At 39.4% G+C, this 12,395-nt stretch overlaps 1 protein-coding gene across 2 annotated transcripts in view; it reads left to right on the top strand.

The window, feature by feature from the left end:
• Positions 1-2,224: 2,224 nt before the first annotated feature.
• ebf1b (EBF transcription factor 1b) overlaps positions 2,225-12,395 on the top strand; it is a 153,321-nt gene continuing 143,150 nt past the window's right edge. For both annotated transcript variants that reach the window (XM_016267605.1, XM_016267606.1), the window contains exons 1-4: positions 2,225-2,852; positions 3,327-3,483; positions 4,534-4,597; positions 5,661-5,716. In XM_016267605.1, coding sequence (XP_016123091.1) covers positions 2,725-2,852; positions 3,327-3,483; positions 4,534-4,597; positions 5,661-5,716 — 405 coding nt within the window. In that variant the 5' untranslated portion in view covers positions 2,225-2,724. The remainder of the gene's footprint in view (positions 2,853-3,326; positions 3,484-4,533; positions 4,598-5,660; positions 5,717-12,395) is intronic.

The following is a 12,395-nucleotide window of genomic DNA, read 5'->3' as shown; positions in this document are numbered from 1 at the left end:
CTCAAACTGAGAGCATCAAATGACATATTTGATTAATGCGAGGACAATTAGTTAATAAAGCTATACTAAAATAATTTAGGTAACAAATTCGATAAAGAGTAACAGTATTATTAAACCCCCTTCATATGCTCAGGGGGGAAAGTAATATGCTATAAATACATAGGCTGTGTTTAAAAACAATACACAGGAAACTGGTAGGGTGACACGTCATGGAATTTTAATTCTACAAATAATTCATATTTTGAAAAACACTAAATGATTCCCACTTGCGTCATGAGCACAGCGCGTTTTTCTTGTTTAAAATATTATCGGGTCTATATTTCATCTCATATATTATCCGACTTTTAAAAAAAAAAAAAAAAACACTCCACTAATAATATATAGCCTATCTTATTCTTATTGTTTTTAGTAATAATTAAAATCCGCGAGAAAAGTATGATATTAGGGTTACCTGTTGAATTCACATAAAATGTACATAATAATAATAATAGTAAGTAGGCTATTAATAATGTAGTTCATGTTTATATTTATAATAATTATGTCAGTATATACTAACATCAAGAATAAATAAATCCATTTTCCAGAAGTGTTTTTAAACATTGTAGCCAATGTAAGTTGCATGAGTGTGCAGCGTGGGAGAACGAGGGGACAAACTATAAATACAGTGGCCCCAGGGGCCAGTGCACACGGCTGCATATCTGTCAGTCACAGCTTGGAAAAATGAAATGGTTCGAGTGAGAGATGCTTTGCGCCGTGTGTGTGTTTGTTTAAGCCGGAGAGGAGCGCGTTTGTCTCAGAACGCATTCCACATAATTGCCCTGCAGTTTATTCACCAAATAACATATAGCTACTGTGATCTATAGCAGCAAATATTCGTGTTCTCGAGGTATCCACATCCTTCTTTCAAACAATCAAATGCTACAGTGCTGTCATGCATTAAAAAATTTGGAATTTCGTTTTTTTTTTCACATTCTGTATTTTTTGTATCTATGTAGCCGAGGCTACCTCATTGCCAAAAGAGGAAACAGTCCAAAATGTATCGAAATCGAATAAGATACATGTTTTTGCGAACAGGAGTATGTGCAAAATATTGAATAATATTGGTATAATTCCTATCTATGTATCATTTTGATTTATATTGTGTTATCGACCATGCGCGACTGCGTGTACCTAGGCTATATCTTCCACATAAAAAGAATCTTCCCCCCAAAGATAGCCTATGCATTCTGAATCTACAGAATCTATATTTCTTTATAACAGCACATGATATAGAAATCCGCCTGTTTTCTCTTAACTCGTTTTTGAATTAAAAAAAAACAAAAGTTTATGACCATAATAATACAATTAAAAAAATCGAATCCACAAGTCAGCTCTACTTTGAATTGTATCTGAATTTGAAACCCAGGAGCTGGATTTGAGTCAACATAGGCTGTCTATAAAGACTATCTATCTTCAAATTCGTCCGTCAAATCTGAAACATAGCTTTATAATTCCATGAAAGGTTGATCATATTTTACAGCTTAAAAGACACTTGAGGCAGCGTTTGGGTTCCTCAGACCGTCACACAGACGGGACCCTCTGGACAAGCTTCTGAAGGCGCTTCAGATACACTAGAATGAACTTCACTGTACATTTAAAGTGCCTCAAAGCCTTCTTAATTCCCAGCGCGTGGTTCCCGTTTTGGGAATCAATTCCTAACATTCTCTTTAGCCTCTTCGATGACCGTGCATTTCAATACATTTTTTTTATGAAAGGTTTATATAACGTTCTCTAATGGTTACTTTTAGGTCTCAGGTGCAAGATCTTGTGGATTTCAAGTGCCTCCTGCCTAGAGGTTTTGCAAAGAATCTGAAGAACCCCAAACGGCGTCTTGACATTTTTCAATCTTTAGTAGAAATTGAGTGCGCGTGCGAATATCAATGTGGATGCAACTGCAATGCTGCACAACATCGGCATGCAATCTCTCCCTATTAACGGCTTTCTCAAGTTCACATTAAGCTTTTAGGTGTGAACAAGACGCACGTGTTTTTATTGTCCGCGTCAAGAAGATAACTAGATGGATCAACACAGCCCCATTTTGCGGGAGGTTTGTAGCGTCTAACTCCAATCAGCTTCTTCTGAATGCTGGAGTAATGCCATCTGACAAACTGATGGAGTGGGTGGAGGAGAGAGAGAGAGGGTGGCAGCTCTGGTTGGGCGGATCTGACACTGGTTTGCGTTCGGACCGCCTCTCCCGATCCCTCCTTCAAGCCTCTGGGGCTGCTGCGCTCGTGTTTAGTTCCCCTCTCATAGCCAAAGGAAGGATCGATTCCTTTGGGAAGAGACACAAATCACTTCAATTTGATCAAGAGAGAGCTAAGGATACAGCCTCCTCTTGATTTAGCCACTTTTGAGTTTCTTTTTGTTTCTGGCCTGACAAAGAAAAATCGGGGGAAAAGAAGACAAGAGGAGAAAAGTTGTTAGGTCATGGTGACATTTGATATGAGATCTGCTTGATCGCACCAGCTGCTCCCAGGAAACATTATCAGCAGCACAAGAAAAGACGACTTGCTTTTTGTTTCCACTTTGAGTCTTGGTGACACCGGGATCTGTCCTGGTTTCCAAACTCCTTCCCATCTCTCTTTCTCTCAAGCGCGCGCGCTCTCTCTCTCTCTCTTTTACGCACGGGAGGTGGGCACCTGAGAACACTACCAACGGGAAGAGAGTGCGAGACATCCCGGTTTCATGTTTGGGATTCAGGAGAGCATCCAAAGGAGTGGGAGTATTTTGAAAGAGGAGCCCATCGGCATGAACGCAGTCCGAACATGGATGCAAGGCGCCGGGGTGCTGGACGCGAACACGGCCGCGCAGAGGTAAGAGACCCCCGGGGCTGCGACTGCGATCACCTCCCACGGAGCGCGGACCGATCTTGCTGCTGGCGTTTGTTTTGAGGAAACTCGATCCGGATTGTGGAGGATTACGCATTTGATGCGCTTTGCTTTGTCGTTTAGTGAGCTTTGATGAGTTCCTTTGAATGCAAAGTTTGGGTATACTTTGCCAAAGCTCACCTTCTTTGGCATGCAGTCACATCTGGAGGTCCTAAGACCACTGGATTGAACATGCTGGAGAAATAATAAGAATAACAATTGCCTTATAATAGCCTAATAATAATAATAGTCTAATAAAAATGATTAATTCATTAAGATTTCGCATATACACATGTATAGGCATTTTTAATTCTCCATTCAGTGGGACTAGAAATTAAACATCCACTTTATTTCAATAACACGTCTATAATATCTGAAGGATGTTTTTAACACGGGCCTTTCTGCGTGTCTTCCCCGCAGTGGAGTGGGACTGGCCCGGGCGCACTTCGAGAAGCAGCCGCCCTCAAATCTTCGCAAATCCAACTTCTTCCACTTCGTTTTAGCCCTTTATGACCGACAAGGACAGCCGGTGGAAATCGAGAGAACCTCTTTTGTCGGATTTGTGGAAAAAGAGAAGGTGAGTTTCAGCACCACGATGTCACCGGGCCACTAAATAGCCACGATCGCATACGCCTTTATGTTTTTTTAATTTTTAAATTATTTTTAAAAGTGCATATTGTATGCCTAGTAAACAGCAAAATCATGCACGTTTGAAAACCGTTGAAACAATTCACATGTGAATATAGCCTATTGAAATCATGTGTGATCAGTATTATTGCAATTGAAATAAACATTTTAGGAATTAAATCGGATAGTTATTTAACATGAACAATGCTACTACATGTAAGATTAAGGTTTAATATGCATTTCTTACATTTATAAATAAAATCCCCCGGGCCACTAAATAGCCACGATCGCATACGCCTTTATGTTTTTTTAATTTTTAAATTATTTTTAAAAGTGCATATTGTATGCCTAGTAAACAGCAAAATCATGCACGTTTGAAAACCGTTGAAACAATTCACATGTGAATATAGCCTATTGAAATCATGTGTGATCAGTATTATTGCAATTGAAATAAACATTTTAGGAATTAAATCGGATAGTTATTGAACATGAACAATGCTACTACATGTAAGATTAAGGTTTAATATGCATTTCTTACGTTTATAAATAAAATCCCAGAATAGGTCTTTTAATTTTGCATGCCTTCAAAACTCAATAACCTGTATTTTTTTTCAGCCGCCTTAACAGAATTTTTCAACCATTTTAATAGAGCAAAATGTACATATTTATAAAAATGTAGGTCATGCATTAAATGCATGTAAGGTTATATAAGTAATATCAGTAATGGCCTATAACTTACTATAATGCTTAGTGACATAACATAATACAGCTAAGAATAATTTGACCTCATACATTAAATTCAATTACTAATTCTGTTTTGTTTAGCTACACACACACGCAGTTTCTTTAATTTTTTATAACAAAAACAGTATTTGCGCTACAGCTGACTTGATTAAACAGGCCCAAACGAAATCATTTTGTAAGCGCAGTGACTTTCCTCCCATTAGTACCTATGTAGCGTATGATTTCAGACCTGTTGTAATATTATTTTCATGCACAGGAGACTACAGGTGAAAAGACCAACAATGGCATACATTACAGACTGCAACTTCTCTACAGCAACGGTAAGACATGCTCCTATTTGCGCGCGACGCACTTGCATTGATCGTGATTTGCAATTCATTGCACGAAAATAGCAACAGTAGCAGGTGCTGTCATTAGAGATCTCAATTTGACGAAGATTGGCAGTGATTTAAATCAATAATTGAACCGATGGAGACTGTTTTCTGTCTGAACAATTAAACGCAATCAGTGACTGACTCCTCGACGCCAACTAATTCTCATTTACTTTCTTCAAATCAAAGCATGGCTCTTCACAATGAATCAGTTTGATTTTAAAGCATTAATAATTCACTCAAGGTTTAAATCAATTAGAAACCCATTTCCAACCATGCACGCGGTATTAATAGTTAATGTGTTTTTCTTGGAGGGAGTGTGAATTGATCATGTTCATTAGTGTGTAATCTGACAGCCTGTCTATCATTTGTCATCTGGTCAGTTTCTAAATAAACCAGCTGTTAGTTCTGCCACCTCTCAAGCATATTGTGCACAGTGCTTTTGTAAACGTTTTCATCACTAGTTTCCATCGCAATCATTTCTGTCATTTTGAGTTTTGATTTTATTCATCAGTATTCAAATTCAAAGTATAGTTGAAAAGCAAAGGCAACTCGTCATTTTGGCCCCATTTAGATTTGAATTGAAATAATTCAACTATATTCATTTTTAAATTCAATGTGTTTTCATAAAGAATGAACCATATAAATGAGTCATTAGAAAGTAGTATATAAACTGTTAATTATGATATGTGACATGGGCAGGTGTGTTCAGTGTTAGGCATTTTTTCCATCACAAAATATCTTCCCTAAAAAAAAGTATAGTTATTTAGTTCTTTAATGTATATTTTCCTCTATAAATATAGTATTCGAAAATACTTTGTTTGACATATATGGCATATATTTAATATGTGGACATATTACAATACAATTAGGCTTGTGTTATTTCAGGAGCATTATGCTTGGTGCAGTTACAGTGCATTGCAATGGCCGATTTAGAGATAATGAATGTGAATGTGTTTGTGGAAAATGTAATGAAAAGCACGTGCTGATGTCAAGTTTCTGTGTGTTGCAGGCATCAGAACAGAGCAGGATTTTTATGTAAGGCTAATTGACTCCATGACTAAACAGGTAAGGGTTCATCTTGTCCCGTGCACCACCATCTGCACATGTCACCAGAGGCTAATTCATACATGTTGGGGCATGCATACATACTGTTTGTGCCCCGTACAGATGAATCTCACAGCGGAGAGCATGCGTATCTCCCAGGGGGAGTGTCACATTTTTACATGCATCATTGGATGTCCTGTGGCCTCTTTTGGACTTTTTGTGCTCGACGGTTTGAAAGTTTGTTTGGTGTTTAACTGTGCGGCATAGAGTGTATTTTTAGGGCACCCATATTTTTTTTTCGGATTTTTCTTATCAGTTTTTTTTTTTTGCTACACTTGCATAGCTCTTTCTAGCCTTTTCGTGAACATGTTTGTGTTTCCCGTTGGTGTGGTTCACATGTCATGCTCGGCTGCTTTCTTCTGAACTCTTGCTTGTTTCATTTCTAGTATGTACAATATGGCAGATCTACATTATTAGTGTTGCCTGTTTCCGGTTTCCTGTTTGATTTGATCTGTCTCCGAAGACATGTGTGGCCCTGGGCTAGTGTCTGGATGTTTTTTTTTGTCCTGACCTTGGATCAGCCCTAATTAGCATGTCATAGGAATTAGTGATTAGCAAAGAGAAACATATCCGTGTTTATTAGCCGCCTGCTGCAAACTGAGAAAGGCTCCACGCTAGGCTCTTTACACTTCGCTAACGGTCGCTAACTTACCTGCGGGCGGCAGCTCCCTCTCCCTCCCGCCTTGGCGGGAAACATCAAAGCGCACTAAACCCCAGTAGCTGCCACTTTGACAGCGCTAGTCTGGCAGTAGGTAGAAGAGCTGTTGTTTCCTAACTATCTGCTTTGCTGCACTTCGTGGGAGGACATGGCACTTTTGAGCGAAGTGTCGCTAGAGCACTGTTTATCAGTGTCAAGTTAAAAAATAATCACCCAGACGCCTCGGCTTCCCCCTCACAAATCTTTTGTAGTTGTTTGCCGGCAGTTTTCATGTCAGTGTTCTCGGAATATATTTAGCACTTGTATTCATTATTTTCACGTAGGTATTACAACACGTGTAATAGAAGTCACAAGGAATGAGATTGCGATCCCCTTTGCTGCCGCATTGTGTGCGGGAAGCTTTCAGATGTGAAGACAACCTATGGTTAAATCACTCGCTAAAGGGATCCGCTTAGAACTACACTTAAAGATTGGGGAACATGTGTAACGGCAGTCGGAGGATATCAAATCCCCTTCTCCAACGACAAGACAGCTAGTTACCTTGTAACAGCTCAAAAAGCACTGTAGCGAGTGATATATTTACCGCGCCAACAGCTCGGTCGGCTGTTGTCTTTGATTTCCTCAGGTGAATGAGAGCGAGAGAGAGTTCGGGATCAGATGTGGTTTTGCTCTGGGGCAGTCAGACCTGTTGAGAGGGTGAAATGAGACCTGGATAGCGGCTGACCACAGGACAGCTACAGGTGTCTCGGCCCATGTTGAGGCTCGGGCTAAAAAGAAGCTTTCAGATTGAAGAGTAGACACTCTTGAGAAGGGAGTGCGGATGTTATTCCGCTGGCAGTCGTTATCGGGTTACAGACGACCTGAGTACCCTGTTGAAAAAAACAGCATATGCTGGTTAGGTATGTTTTGATGCTGGGATGCTGGTTTAAACTGGTCCTTTGCTGGTTTATGCTGGTCCTTTGCTTGTTTAAACTGGTCCTTTGCTGGTTTAAGCTGGTCCTTTGCTGGTTTATCCTGGTCCTTTGCTGGTTTATGCTGGTCCTTTTGCTAGTTTATGCTGGTCCTTTGCCAGCACATGACCAGCATAAACCAGCAAAGGACCAGCATAAACCAGCATCCCAGCGTCAAAACATACCTAATCAGCATATGCTGTTTTTTTCAACAGTGTAATCTTTTGTGATGTTCGAATATCCCCGTCGGCCTTCTGTAATCACTCAGAAGCGGCCGTGAGATGCTAGTTATTGGACTGTGGAGTGAGTTAAGGTGCGACAGTAATGACATTTCGCAGGCCGAAAGGTCCATTCTCCGTCGTCAACGACGTATGATGCACAGCGCACACAGAAAGTCACTTTCAAACCAAGCAGTTTTCTAATGACCTTTGCGCGAAATTTCCAATCGCATGGATTCCTGGCCGAATCACTGAACACAGAGCGCAGCGCTGATTCAAATTTGTTAGCAAAACTGTTACTTTCTAAGTGGCTGTGGGAACAAATGCTAATCACAGAGGCTGCTACAGTGTTTCGTTATACTAGCAAGGCTAAAACACTTACACTCAAAACAGCTAAAACAGCTTTAGCTTGGACTGTAATTAGTGTCCAGATTTGCTGTTATACTGCGGGTACAGAGCTTATTATTCTGTGGCCAGACTGATTTACTCTTGCAACTGCGCAACAGTTACGCTTGTTATTTTGGTAGTTACTGCCACAGGCAAATTATTAGATTCAGCAGATACCGTAAACATCTCAGTGTTTTACATTTCAAGCTATAGTGCTAATTTACAGCATCTGTTGTTTTAGCTGTGGCCTAGTGGTTAGCATATGTGCTCCGAATCTGACATGCTGAGCTGTAGCGCATTTCTCTTTTGTTTTGTTTTTCATGCTTTTAACATGTATTGAACCCAGAATACTTGAGTTTAGGCGGCTGCGGGAGGAATACTTCACATACTAAGATTCTAGCATGCTAATTCAAGGAATAGTAACGTGTGTTAAGTGCAAACCCCGCCCCGCAGTTTTCATTGGTCAGCTCAATCACTTGGTCACCTGGCAAGAAAAGTTTAAAATTCATGGATTGAGTTCAGATTTCACAAATATTTCCGATCACGACAAACAGTAATGATATTTATCAGGATGTGCTATCGATGCTATGCCAGAGTTAACATTAAGGTTAGTATTTGTGTAGACAGTAAATACTGTGATTGACGTGACCAATGAAATCTTTAGAATTGGCAGTGGGGCGGGATTTGCACTTGACGGGTTTGGCGAAAATAATCACACCTTTATACCGGGATTGCAACTCATAATGGTGCACAAGAAGGAGCTGGGGACGTGGGGGGCTTTTAGGTGTGAGTTTGACAGTAAGAACTGTGATCAGCAGATTCAGCGCCGACACATCTGACAAACATAGCGCAGAGACAGCAGACCTCCCACGTTCCTCCCTCATCTATCCTACTTTTCCTTTTCCTCTTTCATTACCTCCTGGATTGTTTATGTTTTTACGATGCAGTGCGAGATGTTCGTTGTTTAGCTCGAGCTAACTTGAGCTTGAGCTAAACTTAACCAGTGAGTCAGACCACACCCTCTCTCCAAAACCCCGCCCTCCAAAGGCAGGTCAAATGCAAAATGCATTGCGATTGGCTTGGCAATACACATTTCTTTTCACGTGGCTTTATCACTCTTTTAACCCATCCACTCCACAACTCTCTTCTTTTCAGCCTTGTTTTGTTCCCTGCTCTCCTGCACAAATTCTTGCACCGTCTAGAAGTCCCTCAGATGTCGGTTAGCTGTCTCTAGAAACCCTGCCTCTATTCTCCTGTCTGTCTGCCTGCCCAACTCTTGCTCTCTCTTCCGCTTCTCTTGTTTCTCAGGCTTTATGTCTGAACAGCTGATCAGGGGTGGGGTGGGATACTTATTCGTGTATGTGAACGCTTCTGTGTGTGTGGGAGAACAAAGAATGAAATCACTGCCAAGACAGCACCTCTTTAAAGGTAGCGCGGTGGCCTGGGAAAAAAGGCAGCCGTGTTCTTAATGGCATGCTAACAGATGATGCCAACTGTGTAGGAAGTAGGTTTCCATGTATTTATAGCGTCTTGTTTACTTGCCTTCGATTTCAGACGTCACATCAAAGCCAGTGAGGAAAACGCTGGATGAAATATGAAAAGTGTGCTTGGCGAGATGAAATATGTATTACAAGGCATATGAATGTTGCATGCTTATTAATGTGCCCTTCTCGCACTTTGGCACGCAGTTAAAACTGCCCTAAATATCACACTTGTAACATTAACATAGGGTAATTTTTTACGCGCCACCTTTGCACATTCGATGTTCCTTCTAAATCAAAAAGAATCTATTTCCTGCGTTTATCACAGCACTTCCTGTTCTTTGATCGCAGTAAAACGCAGCCAAGGCCTTTAAAAGTTATCAAGATGGCCCACTTTAAGAGCCCGTAACCTAAAATTTCCCTTTTGAGAGCGCTTAATACAAACAAAATATGCAAAGACTAATTCATCTTTATATGAGTCGCTTCCATTTGTATGACTGGAGGAATTTGTGACTCTACAGGCAAAGCATTGTGTTTCATGCACTGGACAATTTTGAGATTTTGGACTATTAAACTTCCATAACAAAAGTCTTGTTTAAGACTAGTGGAAAGAAATATTCAAATGACACATTTAAGTGTTTATTTTATTACACTTTCATCTGTAGATTTCAATTACAATATCTTTAAATATCTTTTTCTTTCTGAGCCAGAAATCTCGACTTCAGTAGCACTTGCATACACCTTTACTGTTTTATTCTTACCTACTGTATATACCTAAGGTTTTGTTTATATCATTTGCTTGATTTATATAACATTTGATCACTAAAAAGTTTTTTTTTCTATTTCCCTGGCTGTTGAAAATATGATATGGTTCATAAAGTGACAAAAAGAGAGATCCTCTCTGTGAAAGCCTGTACCTGAAATAAATAAATAAATAAATAAATAAATAAATATTCAGATTTTGGCTATATCCAATATTCACGATTTCTGTTTTGCAAATGTATGCAAATTAGTGTATATTTAATTAGACATTTCTACTGTTTTATTCTTACCTACTGTATATACCTAAGGTTTTGTTTATATCATTTGCTTGATTTATATAACATTTGATCACTAAAAAGTTTTTTTTTCTATTTCCCTGGCTGTTGAAAATATGATATGGTTCATAAAGTGACAAAAAGAGAGATCCTCTCTGTGAAAGCCTGTACCTGAAATATATAAATAAATAAATAAATAAATATTCAGATTTTGGCTATATCCAATATTCACGATTTCTGTTTTGCAAATGTATGCAAATTAGTGTATATTTAATTAGACATTTCCTCATTTGCATATAAAAAAAATTCAGAAACCTTGTAATACAAAACAATCAATTTTAATGTATTGTGATTTTTAATATATTCAACTGTTTTTTGCTTTGACGAAAGCAGGATAAAAAAACAAAACATGATGTTATTATGTGAGAAAAAAAAACAATAATGTGCATTCATTAAATACGTAAAGTAAATGGTTGACTTTAATGGCGGGATATTACCCGAATTACATTTTATAACAGATTCATAATATTTTATTAAGGCATTAAAACAAGTGGAAGAATACCGCTGTTCCCGAGCACAGCTCAGCCAGAATGGGCGAAGATAGATTTGGTGTTTATAGATAGAAATATGAAGCATGTCTTTGGGCTGGCAGACAGTGATGCATGCTGTGTACTTCTAGAAGACCTTGGCCCCCATTCCCTCAAAGTGAAAGAAAACCATCTGAACAAATGCTCCGAGCTTGCCAACTCCAGCACTGGCTGTAACAATATCGCTTTCAGTGCCTTTGTATAATGTAAAGTACATCTGAAAGACATCAAACAATGAGCCAATGTATCGTCTGTCTCTGGATATTTCTCCTGTCAAATTACCCTTTTCTTGGTAGATAGAACCTTGCGTCAGTGTTTTTTTCCCAGTTGAGGTCAATGTGACAAACTTTTTTGATGCTGGACAGGCTTGCTGAATTACACCTCCGTTACATGGCAGAGAGTAATGACTGTGCGTAACGGGACAGATTTGCTGCCAGTCGGTATGCCTACGAACGAGATCCCAGAATCTTAGCAAGGTGACACGCTTGGCGTAGTCAAACGCGGCACTGTTCGGAATGGCATACCATGTCCAACATTCAGCTCGGGGAGGAGGGGGGACACACAAGGCTTTGCCAGCCTGGCAGCGCTGTGTTTTGTGTTAAGGAGGGGTGAGAGCAAAGCCTAGAAAATTTGGGAGAAAATTGGGGGGCCGTACCAGATGGTGCACCGTGCTCCAGTCTGGCATCCCAACTGCTCTCTCGCACCCACCTCCTCCAGCCTCCTGCCTCCCCCCACCGCCCCTGTGCCACACGCCACTGATGGTTTGGCACGTCACATGCTAGCGTAGGTAGTATGCCAGTGAGCGCATAGGCACTTCACATTTTTACCCATGAGTGAGAGATGCAAAAATGAAAGAAAAAGAGTTTATTTATCAATTGAAGAGATAAATACTGTTATATGAAACAGTAATATTGTGAAACATAAAATAACTGTTTTCCATTTGAATATATTTCCCCTTGTAATTTATTCCTGTGACATTAAAACTGAATTTTCAGCATCAGTCCTCAGTGTCACATGATCCTTCAGAAATCATTCTAATATGATGATGATTTGGTGTTTGATTATTATTGGTGTTTAATTATTAATAATGGCTCTTATAATTATCAATGCTGAAAACTGTTTTTGCTCTTTAATATTTTGTTGAAACCCGGGAAACCTTTTTCGAGATTATTCAATAAATAGAAAATTCAAAAGAACAGCATTTATTTAAAATATAAATGTTTTGTAACATTATAAATATCTTTCCTGTCCCTTTTGATGAATAAAAATATAAATTTCTTAAAAAACAAAAACTGAAACTTTTTAATGGTAGAGTATCACAC

Source organism: Sinocyclocheilus grahami, unplaced genomic scaffold (genome assembly GCF_001515645.1).
Source record: "Sinocyclocheilus grahami isolate Dianchi unplaced genomic scaffold, SAMN03320097.WGS_v1.1 scaffold39.1, whole genome shotgun sequence".
NCBI classification, from domain to species: domain Eukaryota; kingdom Metazoa; phylum Chordata; class Actinopteri; order Cypriniformes; family Cyprinidae; genus Sinocyclocheilus; species Sinocyclocheilus grahami.
This window is presented reverse-complemented; position numbering and strand designations above follow the sequence as displayed.